This window comes from Penicillium mononematosum, assembly GCF_028829835.1.
Source record: "Penicillium mononematosum strain IBT 11891 chromosome Unknown utg000002l:1.0-8112719.0:1.0-8118358.0, whole genome shotgun sequence".
Classification (NCBI taxonomy): Eukaryota; Fungi; Ascomycota; class Eurotiomycetes; order Eurotiales; family Aspergillaceae; genus Penicillium; species Penicillium mononematosum.
In genome coordinates, this window is record NW_026643272.1 from 5,954,539 (window position 1) to 5,967,466 (window position 12,928).

At 51.2% G+C, this 12,928-nt stretch overlaps 6 protein-coding genes across 6 annotated transcripts; 2 read left to right on the plus strand and 4 right to left on the minus strand.

The window, feature by feature from the left end:
- Positions 1 to 285: 285 nt before the first annotated feature.
- On the plus strand, positions 286 to 2,078 carry N7519_004042 (Major facilitator superfamily domain general substrate transporter; the record flags this gene model as incomplete). Its single annotated transcript, XM_057290818.1, has 5 exons — positions 286 to 527; positions 590 to 1,099; positions 1,153 to 1,309; positions 1,382 to 1,714; positions 1,809 to 2,078. The coding sequence occupies 5 exons, from the start codon at positions 286 to 288 to the stop codon at positions 2,076 to 2,078; spliced, it is 1,512 nt and encodes a 503-aa protein (XP_057152020.1).
- N7519_004043 (uncharacterized protein) lies at positions 2,062 to 3,024 on the minus strand (the record flags this gene model as incomplete). Its single annotated transcript, XM_057290819.1, has 1 exon — positions 2,062 to 3,024. The coding sequence occupies one exon, from the start codon at positions 3,022 to 3,024 to the stop codon at positions 2,062 to 2,064; it is 963 nt and encodes a 320-aa protein (XP_057152021.1).
- An 871-nt stretch (positions 3,025 to 3,895) lies between these two features.
- On the plus strand, positions 3,896 to 6,002 carry N7519_004044 (Major facilitator superfamily domain general substrate transporter; the record flags this gene model as incomplete). The annotated part of the gene is made up of 9 exons (XM_057290820.1): positions 3,896 to 4,009; positions 4,071 to 4,151; positions 4,230 to 4,282; positions 4,346 to 4,603; positions 4,659 to 5,317; positions 5,374 to 5,532; positions 5,584 to 5,794; positions 5,849 to 5,906; positions 5,961 to 6,002. 9 exons carry the CDS (start codon positions 3,896 to 3,898, stop codon positions 6,000 to 6,002), a joined length of 1,635 nt encoding a protein of 544 aa, XP_057152022.1.
- A 319-nt stretch (positions 6,003 to 6,321) lies between these two features.
- On the minus strand, positions 6,322 to 7,352 carry N7519_004045 (uncharacterized protein; the record flags this gene model as incomplete). The annotated part of the gene is made up of 5 exons (XM_057290821.1): positions 6,322 to 6,440; positions 6,495 to 6,687; positions 6,741 to 6,902; positions 6,951 to 7,268; positions 7,317 to 7,352. 5 exons carry the CDS (start codon positions 7,350 to 7,352, stop codon positions 6,322 to 6,324), a joined length of 828 nt encoding a protein of 275 aa, XP_057152023.1.
- A 1,034-nt stretch (positions 7,353 to 8,386) lies between these two features.
- N7519_004046 (uncharacterized protein) lies at positions 8,387 to 8,704 on the minus strand (the record flags this gene model as incomplete). The annotated part of the gene is made up of 1 exon (XM_057290822.1): positions 8,387 to 8,704. One exon carries the CDS (start codon positions 8,702 to 8,704, stop codon positions 8,387 to 8,389), a length of 318 nt encoding a protein of 105 aa, XP_057152024.1.
- A 44-nt stretch (positions 8,705 to 8,748) lies between these two features.
- N7519_004047 (alpha/beta hydrolase) lies at positions 8,749 to 12,410 on the minus strand (the record flags this gene model as incomplete). The annotated part of the gene is made up of 8 exons (XM_057290823.1): positions 8,749 to 10,511; positions 10,574 to 10,815; positions 10,866 to 10,985; positions 11,124 to 11,482; positions 11,535 to 11,849; positions 11,910 to 11,954; positions 12,001 to 12,238; positions 12,289 to 12,410. 8 exons carry the CDS (start codon positions 12,408 to 12,410, stop codon positions 8,749 to 8,751), a joined length of 3,204 nt encoding a protein of 1,067 aa, XP_057152025.1.
- Positions 12,411 to 12,928: the final 518 nt, after the last annotated feature.

The following is a 12,928-nucleotide window of genomic DNA, read 5'->3' on the forward strand; positions in this document are numbered from 1 at the left end:
TGCGTTCCCACATCGCATGATCACTCTAGTTTCACGATATCCTCCAGACTTGCTTGTGGGTTAAAAACCTGTACGACATATAAACAGCTGTCACAGTTGTATTGCCAAGGTCATTCGAAACTACGTGCGACAACTTGAGCATCCATTTTTGCCTTCTTTCATCCGCGTAGTCCGTTGAAACAGCAAGGTTTTACTATTTCTATCACCGCCGAACCTCCTGGGTTCCCATTCGGTAAGAGCAAGCATCACCGTGTTTGGCCTATGAGCCTACTCAATATATTCAACATGATGAGACAGAAAGACCAACATGATCTTGACGAGCTGCCCTCTGCTGGCGACCCCGAAAGAGGGAGCAGACCAATTTGCCTAAAGTCAACCACCCAAGAGTTTCTATTCGTGATAGCAACAACAATAGCATTTGCACAGGAATCCTTTTTCACGGGACTCACTGTCGGTCTGACCGCCGTTATTGGCCATGATCTGGACATGAGCATTGCAGAAATCACCTGGATAAGTGCCGGCTGCTCGTCAGTAATACCTAGGCTATCCTACTAGGGTGGAGCAGAACTGATATTTGCTCATGGCCTAGTCTCACAAGTGGCGCCTTCCTCCTCATGTTCGGCCGAATCGCCGACAATTGCGGCCGCAAAAAGCTGTTCCTTTTTGGCATGGTGGGATTCACCTTTGCGGTCTTAGCTGCCAGTTTCGCCTCCTCCCCGATCTACCTAAATGTCTTCTCGGGTGTCATCGGGCTATTCTCCGCCAGCGTGGTTCCACCTGCAATCGGCAAACTTGGCGCTGTGTATGAGAGTTCTTCTGTCCGCAAAAACCGCGCCTTTGCATGCTTCAGTGCCGGAAATCCACTTGGGTACGTAGGTGGTATGGTTATATCTGGCATCGCGGCAGATATTTCCACGTGGCAGACGTCGTTCCGCGCCCTTGCAGTTCTCTATGCTATATTCACTATAGTGGGCGCCTGGGCCTTCCCACCGGACGAGGGTAATAATGTGCCCCTGTCTATCGAGTCCCTGAGACGGTTCGATGTCACGGGGACGGTATTGATCATTGTGGGTTTTGCGTCACTGACTGCTTCTTTGTCGTGAGTATAACTAGTTTCACTCCACGCGGAGTACTGCTGCTGACTATTTGAAGCCTGGCAGCTGGTGCTCCACATGGCTGGAGTACGGGATATGTAATTGCACTGCTTTGTGTTGGGTCTGCGCTGCTTGTTTGTTTCGTATGGTGGGAGTCAAGAGCGCAATTCCCGATAATGCCGCTCGGTATATGGCAGGACCGAACATTTTCCGCGGTGCGTACACCATTGCTGGTCCTGGGGGAAATAGTGTCAACTCAATTTGCTGACATAACACATTACGCACAGGTGGTCACTGTCCAATGCTTAGGGGAGATGGGGTTCTCCGCCGCTACATTTTGGCTCTCCCTATTGCTCCAGAATGTCCGCAAAGACTCCGCCATAAAGATCGCCCTTGAGCTGCTACCCATGGTCATTGGCGGCATAGCAGTCAATGTTGTCTGTGCTTTTGTTCTCCACAAAGTAAGCAATCGGATTCTAATGGGAATCGGCACTGTGACATACACGGTAGCCTTCCTCATTCTGAGCTTTCTCAGAGAAGAGGCGCCGTACTGGGCGTACATCTTCCCAAGCCTGATATTGATGGTCATTGGGATGGATATACAGTACAACGTAACAAATGTGAGTTTGTACCGGTCTGCAGCGCATTGTGGCTACTCCACGCGGCTGTAGCCTTTTAATTAAATGAGATCTGGAGATGTTAACAGCTACACAGATGTACGTTATGAACTCGCTGCCGGAGCAGCAGTCGCTTGCGGGTGGGATATTCAATACTATTACCAGGCTATGTGGGAATCTATCACTGGGGATTTCAACTGCAATATACATTTCTTTCAAGGAAAAAGCGAACGCCACAACCACCGATCTAGTTCCTTATCTCTTCACCTTCCGCTTCGCCGCGGTGACGACTGGGATTTCGGTCTTTCTTATTCCGTTCGTGAAAATTGGGAAGCAGGGTGGCCCGGCAATCAAAACAGATCACTAGTAATATCCAGGAAATCCTGCCCTGTTAGGACAATGTCTCCCTCTCCTTGTGCCGGTGGTCTATCATACACTGCAACAAATGGTAGTGTAAGCGGGGCACCAGTCACGCCATTAGCGGAAATCTCGACCTCGTGTGCACAGTATGCTTGCTGCGACACTGCTGGCTGTTGGACTAGTGGGGGGACGTTCGGACTTTGTTGGCACAGGGTTTGAATGTATGCTCTTGTGAGGGGTCGCGGGCTGTTCGGTGGCGCCAGTTGCCATACTTCGATAAAGACTCTATCTTTTCGTTTCGAAATAGAGATGACCAAGACGATTCGAACCTCGCCGGAAGAGTTAGACAGCCACCATATAGCATCTTGCCTAAGCTGAGATAACGATTCAGATAGCCCCGTCTCAATGGTGAGGGTTGGCCAGCCGGGAGGGAGCCCGGGGGCAGATGGGCGGCGAGATGGCGGAAGAAATCCCTGATCAGCTTGCTTCCCTTTGTTCGCCGTTGGCTTATACGTCGTGGTAGCCACCCACTTCCTGCTAGTTGTTGACACAAGTCCCATTGCGATAAGAGCAAGATCCAGTACCCTAGTAAACCCATCTGTGACCGAGTCGTGCTCGAAGGAAGGGACTATCTTAAGTAGCCCAGCACTCCCTTCCCATGCAAACCGGTACTCGATTCCCTCCAAGCAACTGTGGTCTTCATCGAGCTTTTGTATTGCTGATTTAGACAAGCCGAGAATGACAAGCCACTGGTTTTCTGACTTTGATGCCTGAAGGGACTCGACAAGAAATTTGGCACAGGTACGGAGCAACTTAAGGCGGGAAAAATGGTGGATAACGTATCCATCCGGAAGTTTGCTCATGAGAGAGGATGAGGAAGGGACGGTACGAGAAACGGACGCAGGAAGAGAGATATTCGAGCCTGTAGAGCCATCAGTTTTTAGAGAGGTCATTCTTGCGGTACTTGAGGAGGAAAGTCGGTTGAAGCGTGAAGGAAAGGATATGTTAAAGAAACGACGAAGAGGCAAGGTGCATACTCTGGGGTGCTCTGCCGTTTGGGCCTTGAGTTTCATCCATTATGGGTAGTCAATATGATCCGAGATGGAAGAAATGGAGCAGGTGCGAAGGGAGGGAAAGGTTGAGTCCACAGCAGGTGCGAGTGGGAGAAGAGTCGAATCCACAGCAGCCGGAATGGACCAAATTTAACAATAGGGTTTCTGCCATACAGAAACTTAGTAATCACCGCTAATATCCATACCTACCTACCTAGGTAGGCACCTAGGTAGAATTCGTATGGTAAGGTAATGGTAAATTGGCGGTGTACAAAGCGGTCAAAATTTAATATGGAAACTACGATATGGTGCACTGGCGACTATACACTGCCGTAAACTGCTGCTCACCAGTGGAGACAAAGAAGTTCTATGAGCTTTGAATAGTATGTAGACTCAGGCCTCGGGAATTGGAGCTCTTAGTCATAAAGGCGGAGACTTTTCAAGGTTTCTCCACTGCGGGTCGTCCCCGGAGTGTAGATCTGCCGGAGATCTATAAAAGTCTCCGCCTCGGCAAGGGACGAGGGAATTGACGAATCACGAAGCGGAACGACGTACAGTCGGCAACTTTTGATGGAATGCTGGATCTTGGCCTGATAAACGGTGCCGAGGTGCTATAATGTATCCTTCATTGCGGAAAGAAATTGGCCCGGGGTGACAAATTCATCCCCTGAAATGTTCCGGGGATTTCATATACGGAGTTATATACCTAGCGTTTACGGTTGTATCGCATTAATGTTTGTTCCTACGGATTTACTCACTTCAATTCATTCTGATGGCTAAAGCATCTACCTCCTCTCGGCCTGAGTCACTTCAGGATGCAGAAAAGCTCACCCAGGGTGATTCGTCGCTGGATTCACAGGAAAAGCGGCAAATCACCGGCTTCAAGGTAAGTTTGGCTCCAAGGTTGCTTCCCAAGGTCGGGCTAATGAGATCGATGACTGTGTTAGTGGTTTTTATTTCTGTTCAGTACCCTGACGGCCATCTTCGTCTACTCGCTCGACAATACAATTGTTGCCAACATCGCTCCGGTACGCCCCCCACCTCTCCATTTCAACTGTCACGAGAGAGGTGCATACTTACCAATATTTTCCGTCTTGCCTCAATAGAAAATTGTCAACGATTTCAACGCGGTCGAAGATTTGCCATGGCTGTCGGTCGGGTACGTGGATGGGAGGAGTGAGCATTGGAGAGATGCCGCGGGCTGACAAACTCCACTGTATAGGTTTATGATCGGGGGAATGGCAATGATCCTGCCATTTGGTAAAATATACACACTTTTTGATGCCAAGTGGGTGTTCATTGTATCCACCATCGTGTTCATGGCAGCCTCTGCACTTTGTGGCGGGGCGCACACGATGGACGCCGAGATCATCGGGCGAGTCTTTGCTGGAGCAGGCGGTAATGGAATGTATTTTGGCCTGCTTGCTCTAATTTCCATGAACACCTCCAGCCAAGAACGCCCAAAATGGCTAAGCTTGAGGTGAGCCTACTTTTTCCGAAAGTCGACGAATCGTCCACTGACAGTTCATTGCTAGTGGCTTGGTCTGGGGTCTCGGGACGGTTCTGGGTCCTGTTGTCGGCGGCGCGTTTGAGCTGTATACTTGGCGCTGGGCATTCTACATCAACCTGCTGTTCGGCGCCATCTTGCTGCCAACCTATCTATTCGTCCTCCCATCTAACGACCCCCTACCTGGAACCTCGCGATGGCAGAAACTGGCCACCTTCGACTGGGCGGGCACAGTACTCAGTGTTGGAGCATTTACAACTCTGGTAATGGGCATCAACTTCGGTGGAACTCTTTACTCATGGAACAGCGGGCAGACGATCGCGCTGTTCGTTGTTTCCGGCGTTCTGTGGATTATTTTCGGCCTCCAACAGGGTTTCAACATTGCCACCTCGACCGATAGACGCATTTTGCCAATCCACCTCTTCGCCCAGAAGGAGCCAGTCTTACTTTTTATCTCTTGTGCGGCGGTAGGCGCTGTTTCCTATGTCAGTGTCTACTACGTCCCTATTTATTTCCAGTTCACACAAGGAGACAACGCGATCCAATCTGCCGTCCGTCTACTCCCGTTCATCTTCCTGCTAATTACCACCATTCCCCTTAGCGGTGTCATGATGTCTCATGTCGGCTACTACAAGCCGTGGTACGTGGGCGGCAGTATAATTGCCCTGATCCCGGCTGTTTTGATGTGTAAGTCGTGGAGTGCGCTTTCCCAGTGATCAAGTGCTAATACCGCCGACTAACAGCTACCATTGTTCATGTCGACACCCCATCAGGTGTGATCTATGGACTTGAGATTGTGCTGGGGCTTGGAGCTGGCGCCTACACCCAGGCCGCCTTTGGCGTCATCCAGGCTGTCGTGGTCCCGGCCGAGGCACCCAATGGGCTGACTCTTATGTTACTCGGTTTGTTCCTTTAATTCTCTGCAGTATGCCCAGCTAACGCAGGCTCCGCAGCCCAACTAAGCGGCATGACGCTAGGCTTGTCTATCAGTGGCGCCATATTCGTCAACCTAGCATCGAACGACCTGTTCGCCCTGCTCCCGGAGTATCCGCAATCACAAGTCAGGCAGATTGTCTCCGGAACGAGTGGCCAGCTGCTCTCCTCGCTGTCTGAGAAGCTGCGTGATCAGGCGCTTGTCATCATCGTGTCCGCATGGCACAACATGTAAGTGTTGTGTAATTTTCTAGTGGATGATATATACTGACTTTTCGGGGAAAGTTTTATCTGCGTGTATGTCGCCGCTGCTGCAAGCTTGGTATGCTCGGTCTTTATGTCGGTAAGTGGAGGCCATTGCTGGAATTCAGGTCCTTTTACTGACTGGTGTTTACAGCATAAAAAATGCAACGTCTCGGCCGCTGCGGGTGGTGCGTGAGATATCTGCATTTCCCCGGGTCTCTTTCGGGGAAGGCTTTTTTCTCTTCTTTGTGGTACGATGCGTTGTTTCTCGTACTATGCTGCACCAGGGTTTCTAGGGTGATTAATCTATAATTTTGCGATCGGAAAAAATCGGTCCACTGTCTTGGAAGGAGAATTAGAAGGATAAAAAATTAATAGTTTCTATAAGACTTTCCAAGAAACCAAAAGGTTGTCGCAAATCCCATTTATTAGAAAACCACCGTTGAAGCTCATAATTGCACCCACCCCATTTACTGAAATCGCCCACGCGTAGCCTTGCTGGGAACGAGAGAATACTAGAAATTCTGAACCTTCCCATGGCCCGTACTAGCCACCGAATCATTCGCCCAGTACCGCCCACTAATATTCCCGATATCACCAATCGCCAGTCGCACTGGGATCCTCGCCCCCTCGTCTAAGGAAAGAGTAAGCGATACTTCCGGGCCTCAGGAGAAAACCCCGCACTTACCAATAGACTTGGGCGGCTGGCCCGCCTGGGCACCAAGGGACGTGCCTACCCACCCAGGACAGCAGCAATTGATCAGTAGATGAGGGTTTTTGCGGGCCAAAATCCGCGTTGCGGCGTTCAGGGCAGCCTTGCTGGTAAAGTAGGCCAAGGGGGGCCAGCCGGATGCGGTCGCAGTGTGCTGATCTGCTGAGCGCTAGAGTGGGGTGGTTAGTGACAAAGAGAGCAATGAAAGTCGAAGTCACGTACGCTGTACTCGTTGACCAGAGCATCTAGCTTGGTGAGGGTGAGATCAGGGTCCAGGAATCGCTTCTGCAACCTAAGATCAAAGTATTTGAGTTGGCCAGATTGAGAGGAGACGTTCACGATGCGGCCGTTCCTTCGCATAATTGGTAAGAAGGCTTGACAGACCTAGAGGTGGTTAGTTGACGGAAAGGAGAAGAGGATTCGGTGATCTACATTGAGAGTGCCGCGATAGTTCACATCAAGAGTTTCCTGACGCTGTGCAGCAGTGATGTTCTCCTGGAAATAGTAGAGTCCAGCATTGTTGATGAGAATGTCGCAGCCCTGGTGCTCTTTGCTGACCATCGTGCTGAGGGCGGTGATATTGGTCTGGTCGATGAGTGACAACCGAGCAGGGTAAATTTTCACGGCTGGGGGAATAGTCAGGCCTGTAAAATCAAAAAAAGTCCCGGCGCGAGAGGCTGCATATAGAACCAAGGGGCCGGAGCACTGCTGGACCAGCGCAGCACAGATGGCACGCCCGATGCCACGGTTCTGTAATCATGGTCAATAGCCGCCCGCGATAGTAGAGGGGAGACTTACGGAGCCAGTAACTACGGCTACTATAGGAGTGTCCATGGTTAAAATCCAGGAATATTTCGAAGTTTACTGAGCAAATTCCGAGGGAGAGGTGGAAGGGAGTTAAGTGACATTCTCCGGGCCTTCCAGGGCTACTTAGGGCTACATACTGGTTAATAAGCACGGATGCACGGATGCACTGGCCCGGGCACCTGGCCCGGGGCAAATGCCAACCCGCGCAACTTATAGTAGAGCCCGGGCCCAACGACTATACAAAATTGACATCGGCGGATTTGTTGCATTTACTCAGAACGAAAGGTATTTGGGTACCTGTATTATATTTCCACACTGGGTACAATGTTAGTTTTGTCCCCTGGCTTGCGGCATTTGGACACTTATTACGTCAAATTGGCTGAGTACCTTACCCACTCGCTCCATCACGTTGTGATAGAAGTATCTCTGTAATATCCTGTTTGTCGCTTTTATAGAAAACAAAGCTGTTGTTTGCTAAGTTTGAAGTTAATCAGATTGGCACTAGGTAGGAGGATAGCAGGTGGTGAGTGCAACAGGTTCTGGCGAAAACCGATTGCAGTTGGATTGCCACAGTTATTACATGTGCAGACCGTAGGCAGACCGAAGTCACAATGCTTAAAAGACCCGGAGAATTTCAAGGCCTCTATTTCCGGATTACTCGCAATGCTCGGCTTGGTGGGCAACGCAAGCACTTGGCCACTGCCTCTCTGCGTTGCTGCATCAACGTTTGCAATTCACCTTCCTTTACCACCGTCGCCTATGTATTCTCGAGCCCTACCCATACCCTCCAGTTTTATCGCATCGCCGAAGTCCCAGCACGTATTTGCGCCAACATCGCTTCCAAAACCGGGACTGAACAGATGCAGGTCTCACACGTATCATGGAACTTCATGCTCCTCGCTGTTGATATAGTATGAAGTTCTGGTCGCTTCGTAGCTCAATACTGATGTTGAGGAGGTCACGATCTAGTGAGCACATGCCAGATCACATGCTTAGATCGGATTGTTCCAAGGTTTGTCTGCTGCCAGGAGGTTGTTGTTTGCATCGGCATATGTCTCTCTCTAGAGCTGATCCAGATCTTGCTTCTCTTCTCTCCCCATCTTCTGTATTTGAACTGCGTCCTTTTTCTTTAAGTACCTGGGTCGTAACAGTACCTGGGTTGTAACAGGGGATGGAATAGACTTGGTGTTCCTGCCCCGAGCGGTGTTCCCTCTGTCGCCCAACTTCTCTGTGCTCTGTTTGATGATTTGGTTGTTTTGTTTGCGTATCATCTCACTGGCACTCGCATTTTCATCCCTCTCCTCCATGCCCGGGGTGACCGACTCCACTGGCTGAAACTCGCTAGGAGTCCAGTTTTCAGAATGAAATACCACACGCATCTCCACGTCCATCCATCTCGTCGATGATGTCTATCCTCAACTCATCAAATTCCGGGCGTTTGAGCATCACATGCCACGCGGTCTGTGGCAAATGTACTCCAAATTGTATCGGGGTTCTTATCAACCAGCTGCTCCTGTAGCTCAGAGGCCTTGACCTCTAACGCCTCAGCCTCCCTATGCCGGCCCAGTCTCCGGTAAGTGGCCGCGAGGTCTACTAAACTCTGGATCGTGTCGGGATGTTTCTCGCCGAGCACCTGCCGCCGCAGCTCTAAAACTTTCACGTCTATCGGCTCAGCCTCGCTATACCGGCACTGTGAGTGGTAGGTGGCCGCAATGTTTGCTAAACTCCGGACCGTGTCGGGATGTTTCTCGCCGAGCACCTGCCGCCGCAGCTCCAAAGCCTTCAAGTCTATCGGCTCAGCCTCACTAAATCGGCCCTGTATGCTGTAGATGGCCGCCAGGTTTGCTAAACTCAAGATCGTATCGGGATGTTTCTCGCCGAGCACCTGCTGCAGTAGCTCAAAGGCCTTCGCCGCTATCGGTTCAGCCTCACTATACCGGCCCTGTGAGCTGTAGGTGGCGGCTATGTTTGCTAAACTCCGGACCGTGTCGGGATGTTTCTTGCCGAGCACCTGCCACCGCAGCTCTAAAGCCTTCAAGTATATCGGCTCAGCCTCACTAAACCGGCCCTGTATGCTGTAGATGGCCGCCAGGTTCGCTAAACTCAAGATCGTATCGGGATGTTTCTTGCCGAGCACCTGCCGCCGTAGTTCCAAGGCCTTCAGCGCTATCCGTTCAGCCTCACTATACTGGCCCTGTGTGCTATAGGTGGCCGCGAGGTTTGCTAAACTCCGGATACTGTCGGGGTGTTTCTCGCCGAGCTGTTGCTGCCGCAGTTCGTATATCCTCTCATCGACGAGCTGCTGATCCATCCACCTACCACGATGGTAGAAATAGAGCGAAACTCGGGCCAACAGGTATGATACCTCTTTACCCCTCTCGCAAACCTCCGCCCACTTGCCCACCTCTACCGCATGGGTAACGTACTTCTCGCATTCTCGCCACGTCTCTCGCTCGGACTTTGGAAAGAGCTTTGTCACAATCTGTAGCGCTGCATCCGAGAAGTATGCTGCATCTTCTGTACTCCTCACACGGAGTCCGTACCGCGTAGCCTCTTGCACAAGCTTATGTATCTCGTACTGCTGTCCTAGCCCTTTTTCCTCACGTACGCCAAGGAATGAGAATTCCCTTAGCCGCGTAATAGCTTTCATCACCTGGTCTTGGGTCTCAAATGAGCTCCGCTCCTGACACTCATTGCCCAGGGTGTCCACTGCCGCCATAATCTCAATCGGAATGTTTTTGTTGTTGACGTACGCAATGACCTGGAGGATCTTATAGGCCATTTCGTTCTCTTGCCGGATGCGCTCGACGGATATGCTCCAAGTCTCTAAAACACTGTTCGGAACACCAGGCCGCCGGTGCCGATCGAACTGTTCAGCTCTGAGGACTCGCCATCGCTCTTGTCCTGTTAATAGGCGAGATAGGTATTGCTGTATTGGCATTGATGTTTGCCTCATATATGCACTGGCCTGCGAGATAGCTAGCGGTAGCCATTGGAGTTCTTCGACCAGTTTCCTTGCATCGCTCTCCTCCCCATTGCTAATCTCGTCTTCACTATTCTTCACCTTCGCAAGGAGACAGAACGCCTCATCAGTACTCATACGACCAACCTGGATACCACGTCGCGCGCTGACGAGGGTACCAACGATCCGATTGTCGCGGCTCGTCCATAGCACCTTCCCGTTCCCTCCATGTGGTACGTATGTGTATAGGTTTGGCCATTCCCCACCGATCCATTCGGGCGGACACCAAAGACTGTTAGGTCATCGGCATTATCGAGAACCAGCAGCCACCGTGGAAGGCTCTCGATACGGTCGCGCACTGCCGTGAGTAGCTTTTCGCCCGTGAGGTCGTCTGGCAGGCCCAGCTTCCCAGCGATAGCCTTGTAGTCCTGTACGAATGTCGCCTGGGTATCGGCGTGGACCCAAAAGACGGAGCAGTTGCCGTCCTCGCTTTGAAGCCAGGCGAATTCTAGTGCTACCTGCGTTTTCCTTCTTCAATTAGCTAGGTTATCTGTGAGAGCATAACAAGCGAGACCTACCCTGATCCCCCGAGGCCCCAGAGGGCAGCGCTGTGGAATTTAGAGGACTGGAAAAGGACGTTGAGCTCCGCGACGATAGCGGTGCGGTCGACAATATCATCGTTTCGTGGGAAGGGGATCCTGCGATAGGCTTAAGAGCAATGTTAGATACTGGGAATCCCCTGGCGTAGACAGGACGGACACTTCTCAATCTTCTCGGCCCCCGAAATATATTGTACTACTCTTCACGTTAGTCTTCGCTCAGGCATGAGTATATACGCCGCGTTTGCCTCCATAGACTCTTTCCAGGGGTCGGTACCGATATGCTGATCCCCGCTGATCTCATAATAAGAACCGCCCACGGTTTTCTGCGTGTCCCCGAAGCTATTGTACTGCCGATGGTTACTGCCGTACTGGCTGGCAGAGCCGGGGTGCCTTTTCAGAGCTGAGTTGGCCGGTGGTTGATTCGCGTGATATTTGTTACCTGTATTTGCGTTTTTAATCCACCGTCTCATCTCTCCACAAACAGCTAAGAATCCAGGGTCGGTCGGACCGGCGAACTTGGTCATATCCATATGGTTGCCGTGGATTCCGATGGAGATATACCCTGGCAGGATCGCTGAATCCTGTGGCACGACCTATTGCCTCGACGTCAGTATTCAGGGAAGATTTTGGCTTTGTCTGACTTACTAAACCAACACTCGGTAATGGCAACTCCTCGTAGAAGCATGTGATTTCAATAGGCGGCAGGCTTCGTGTGTTTCGCGACTTGACCATCGTGTGAAAGCCGTCTTGAATCCGTGCAAGCACCTCCGAATCGCGTTTGAGGGCACCGACTATTTTGGAATTCGTCCTTTTGACGAGACCGATGGATTGAGACAAGGCCTCGGCCCATTGGGCGAGACCAGCTCCATGGTGCGGTGTACCGAGAAAGACAATACCGCGGGTATAATGGAGGATCTTGCGGAGGTGTGGCTCCGGTCGTTGGTTCGATGCGAGTAAGGCCTGTGTGGGGTATTAGAACAGCCCCCACAATGAAAAGGGGAACCTTGCATCCTCGCAGACCAGTCCTCCTAAGCCATGGCACACAAATATGATCGGTCGTTCATTCTGTGGGCGTCAGTATGCTGCGACTTCTGCAGAATTGCCGGCCTACCGTGCCGTCGTTCTCGCGATACGTCGAGAGAGCTGTTAGTAGATTCATGGCGTGGTTGGCGATACGATTCTGCGACACAACTCCTTTCCAGTTGGCAACATTTGCGGCGTATCCGAATGTAAAGATGCGGGCTGTCGGAATTATAGGTGGCAGGAGTGTTTTGGGCCAGGGATCGGTCGCATCACGGGCAGTCCAGGTCGCATCGCGGTCACCCCCAAGGCCGTGGATGAAGATGATGCTAAAAGAGAATGTTAGGGACTTCTTTTTTGAACCCGAGAAGGGACATACTCGATATTCCCATCATCTGGGCTGTAGAGAAGTTTGATGCCGTATGAAAAAGCTTTGGTATTATCTTGGTTTCCAGCTGGAACCTGTTGTCGCGGTAGAAATCGTCGCGACAGATATCCCATTCTGCTTATTTACTGAAGGCTGTCTATAGCAGGTCTTCTATAATTTATCACACCCAGTCCGAAGGACGCGCTGGGAAGATATCTCGCCTGACTGCTGCCCCGCTTTTTTTATGCAGCGTATCGCCATCACCCATTGCGATACGCTCGATTAGGGAGAGCCCTCTGTAACGATTGGGCCACGCCCGAAGGGCGTCTATTTGTCGCGTATGATTCGCCTTGCTCCGCATTGCACTGCAGGGGTGAAGTCGCTGTGGTCTATTTTTGACTGCTCAATTATGGCCACGTCTCAGTTCCTGTTCGCGTCCTTTTGGTGATTTCAAGGCCAGCTGGTGAGAGGGCTACGGAGCACAGAACTGAAGAACAGAGCGATTGACGATAAAAACTTTCATAAGTGATGCATAGACCTCGGGCCCTGAGGTTACCTACGAGTTATTACAACTTAAGCACTGATATCCCGAGGAGCCCGGGGCGAATGCCAAGCCGCCCAGTTCATAGCAATGAACATGTTTATACATCTG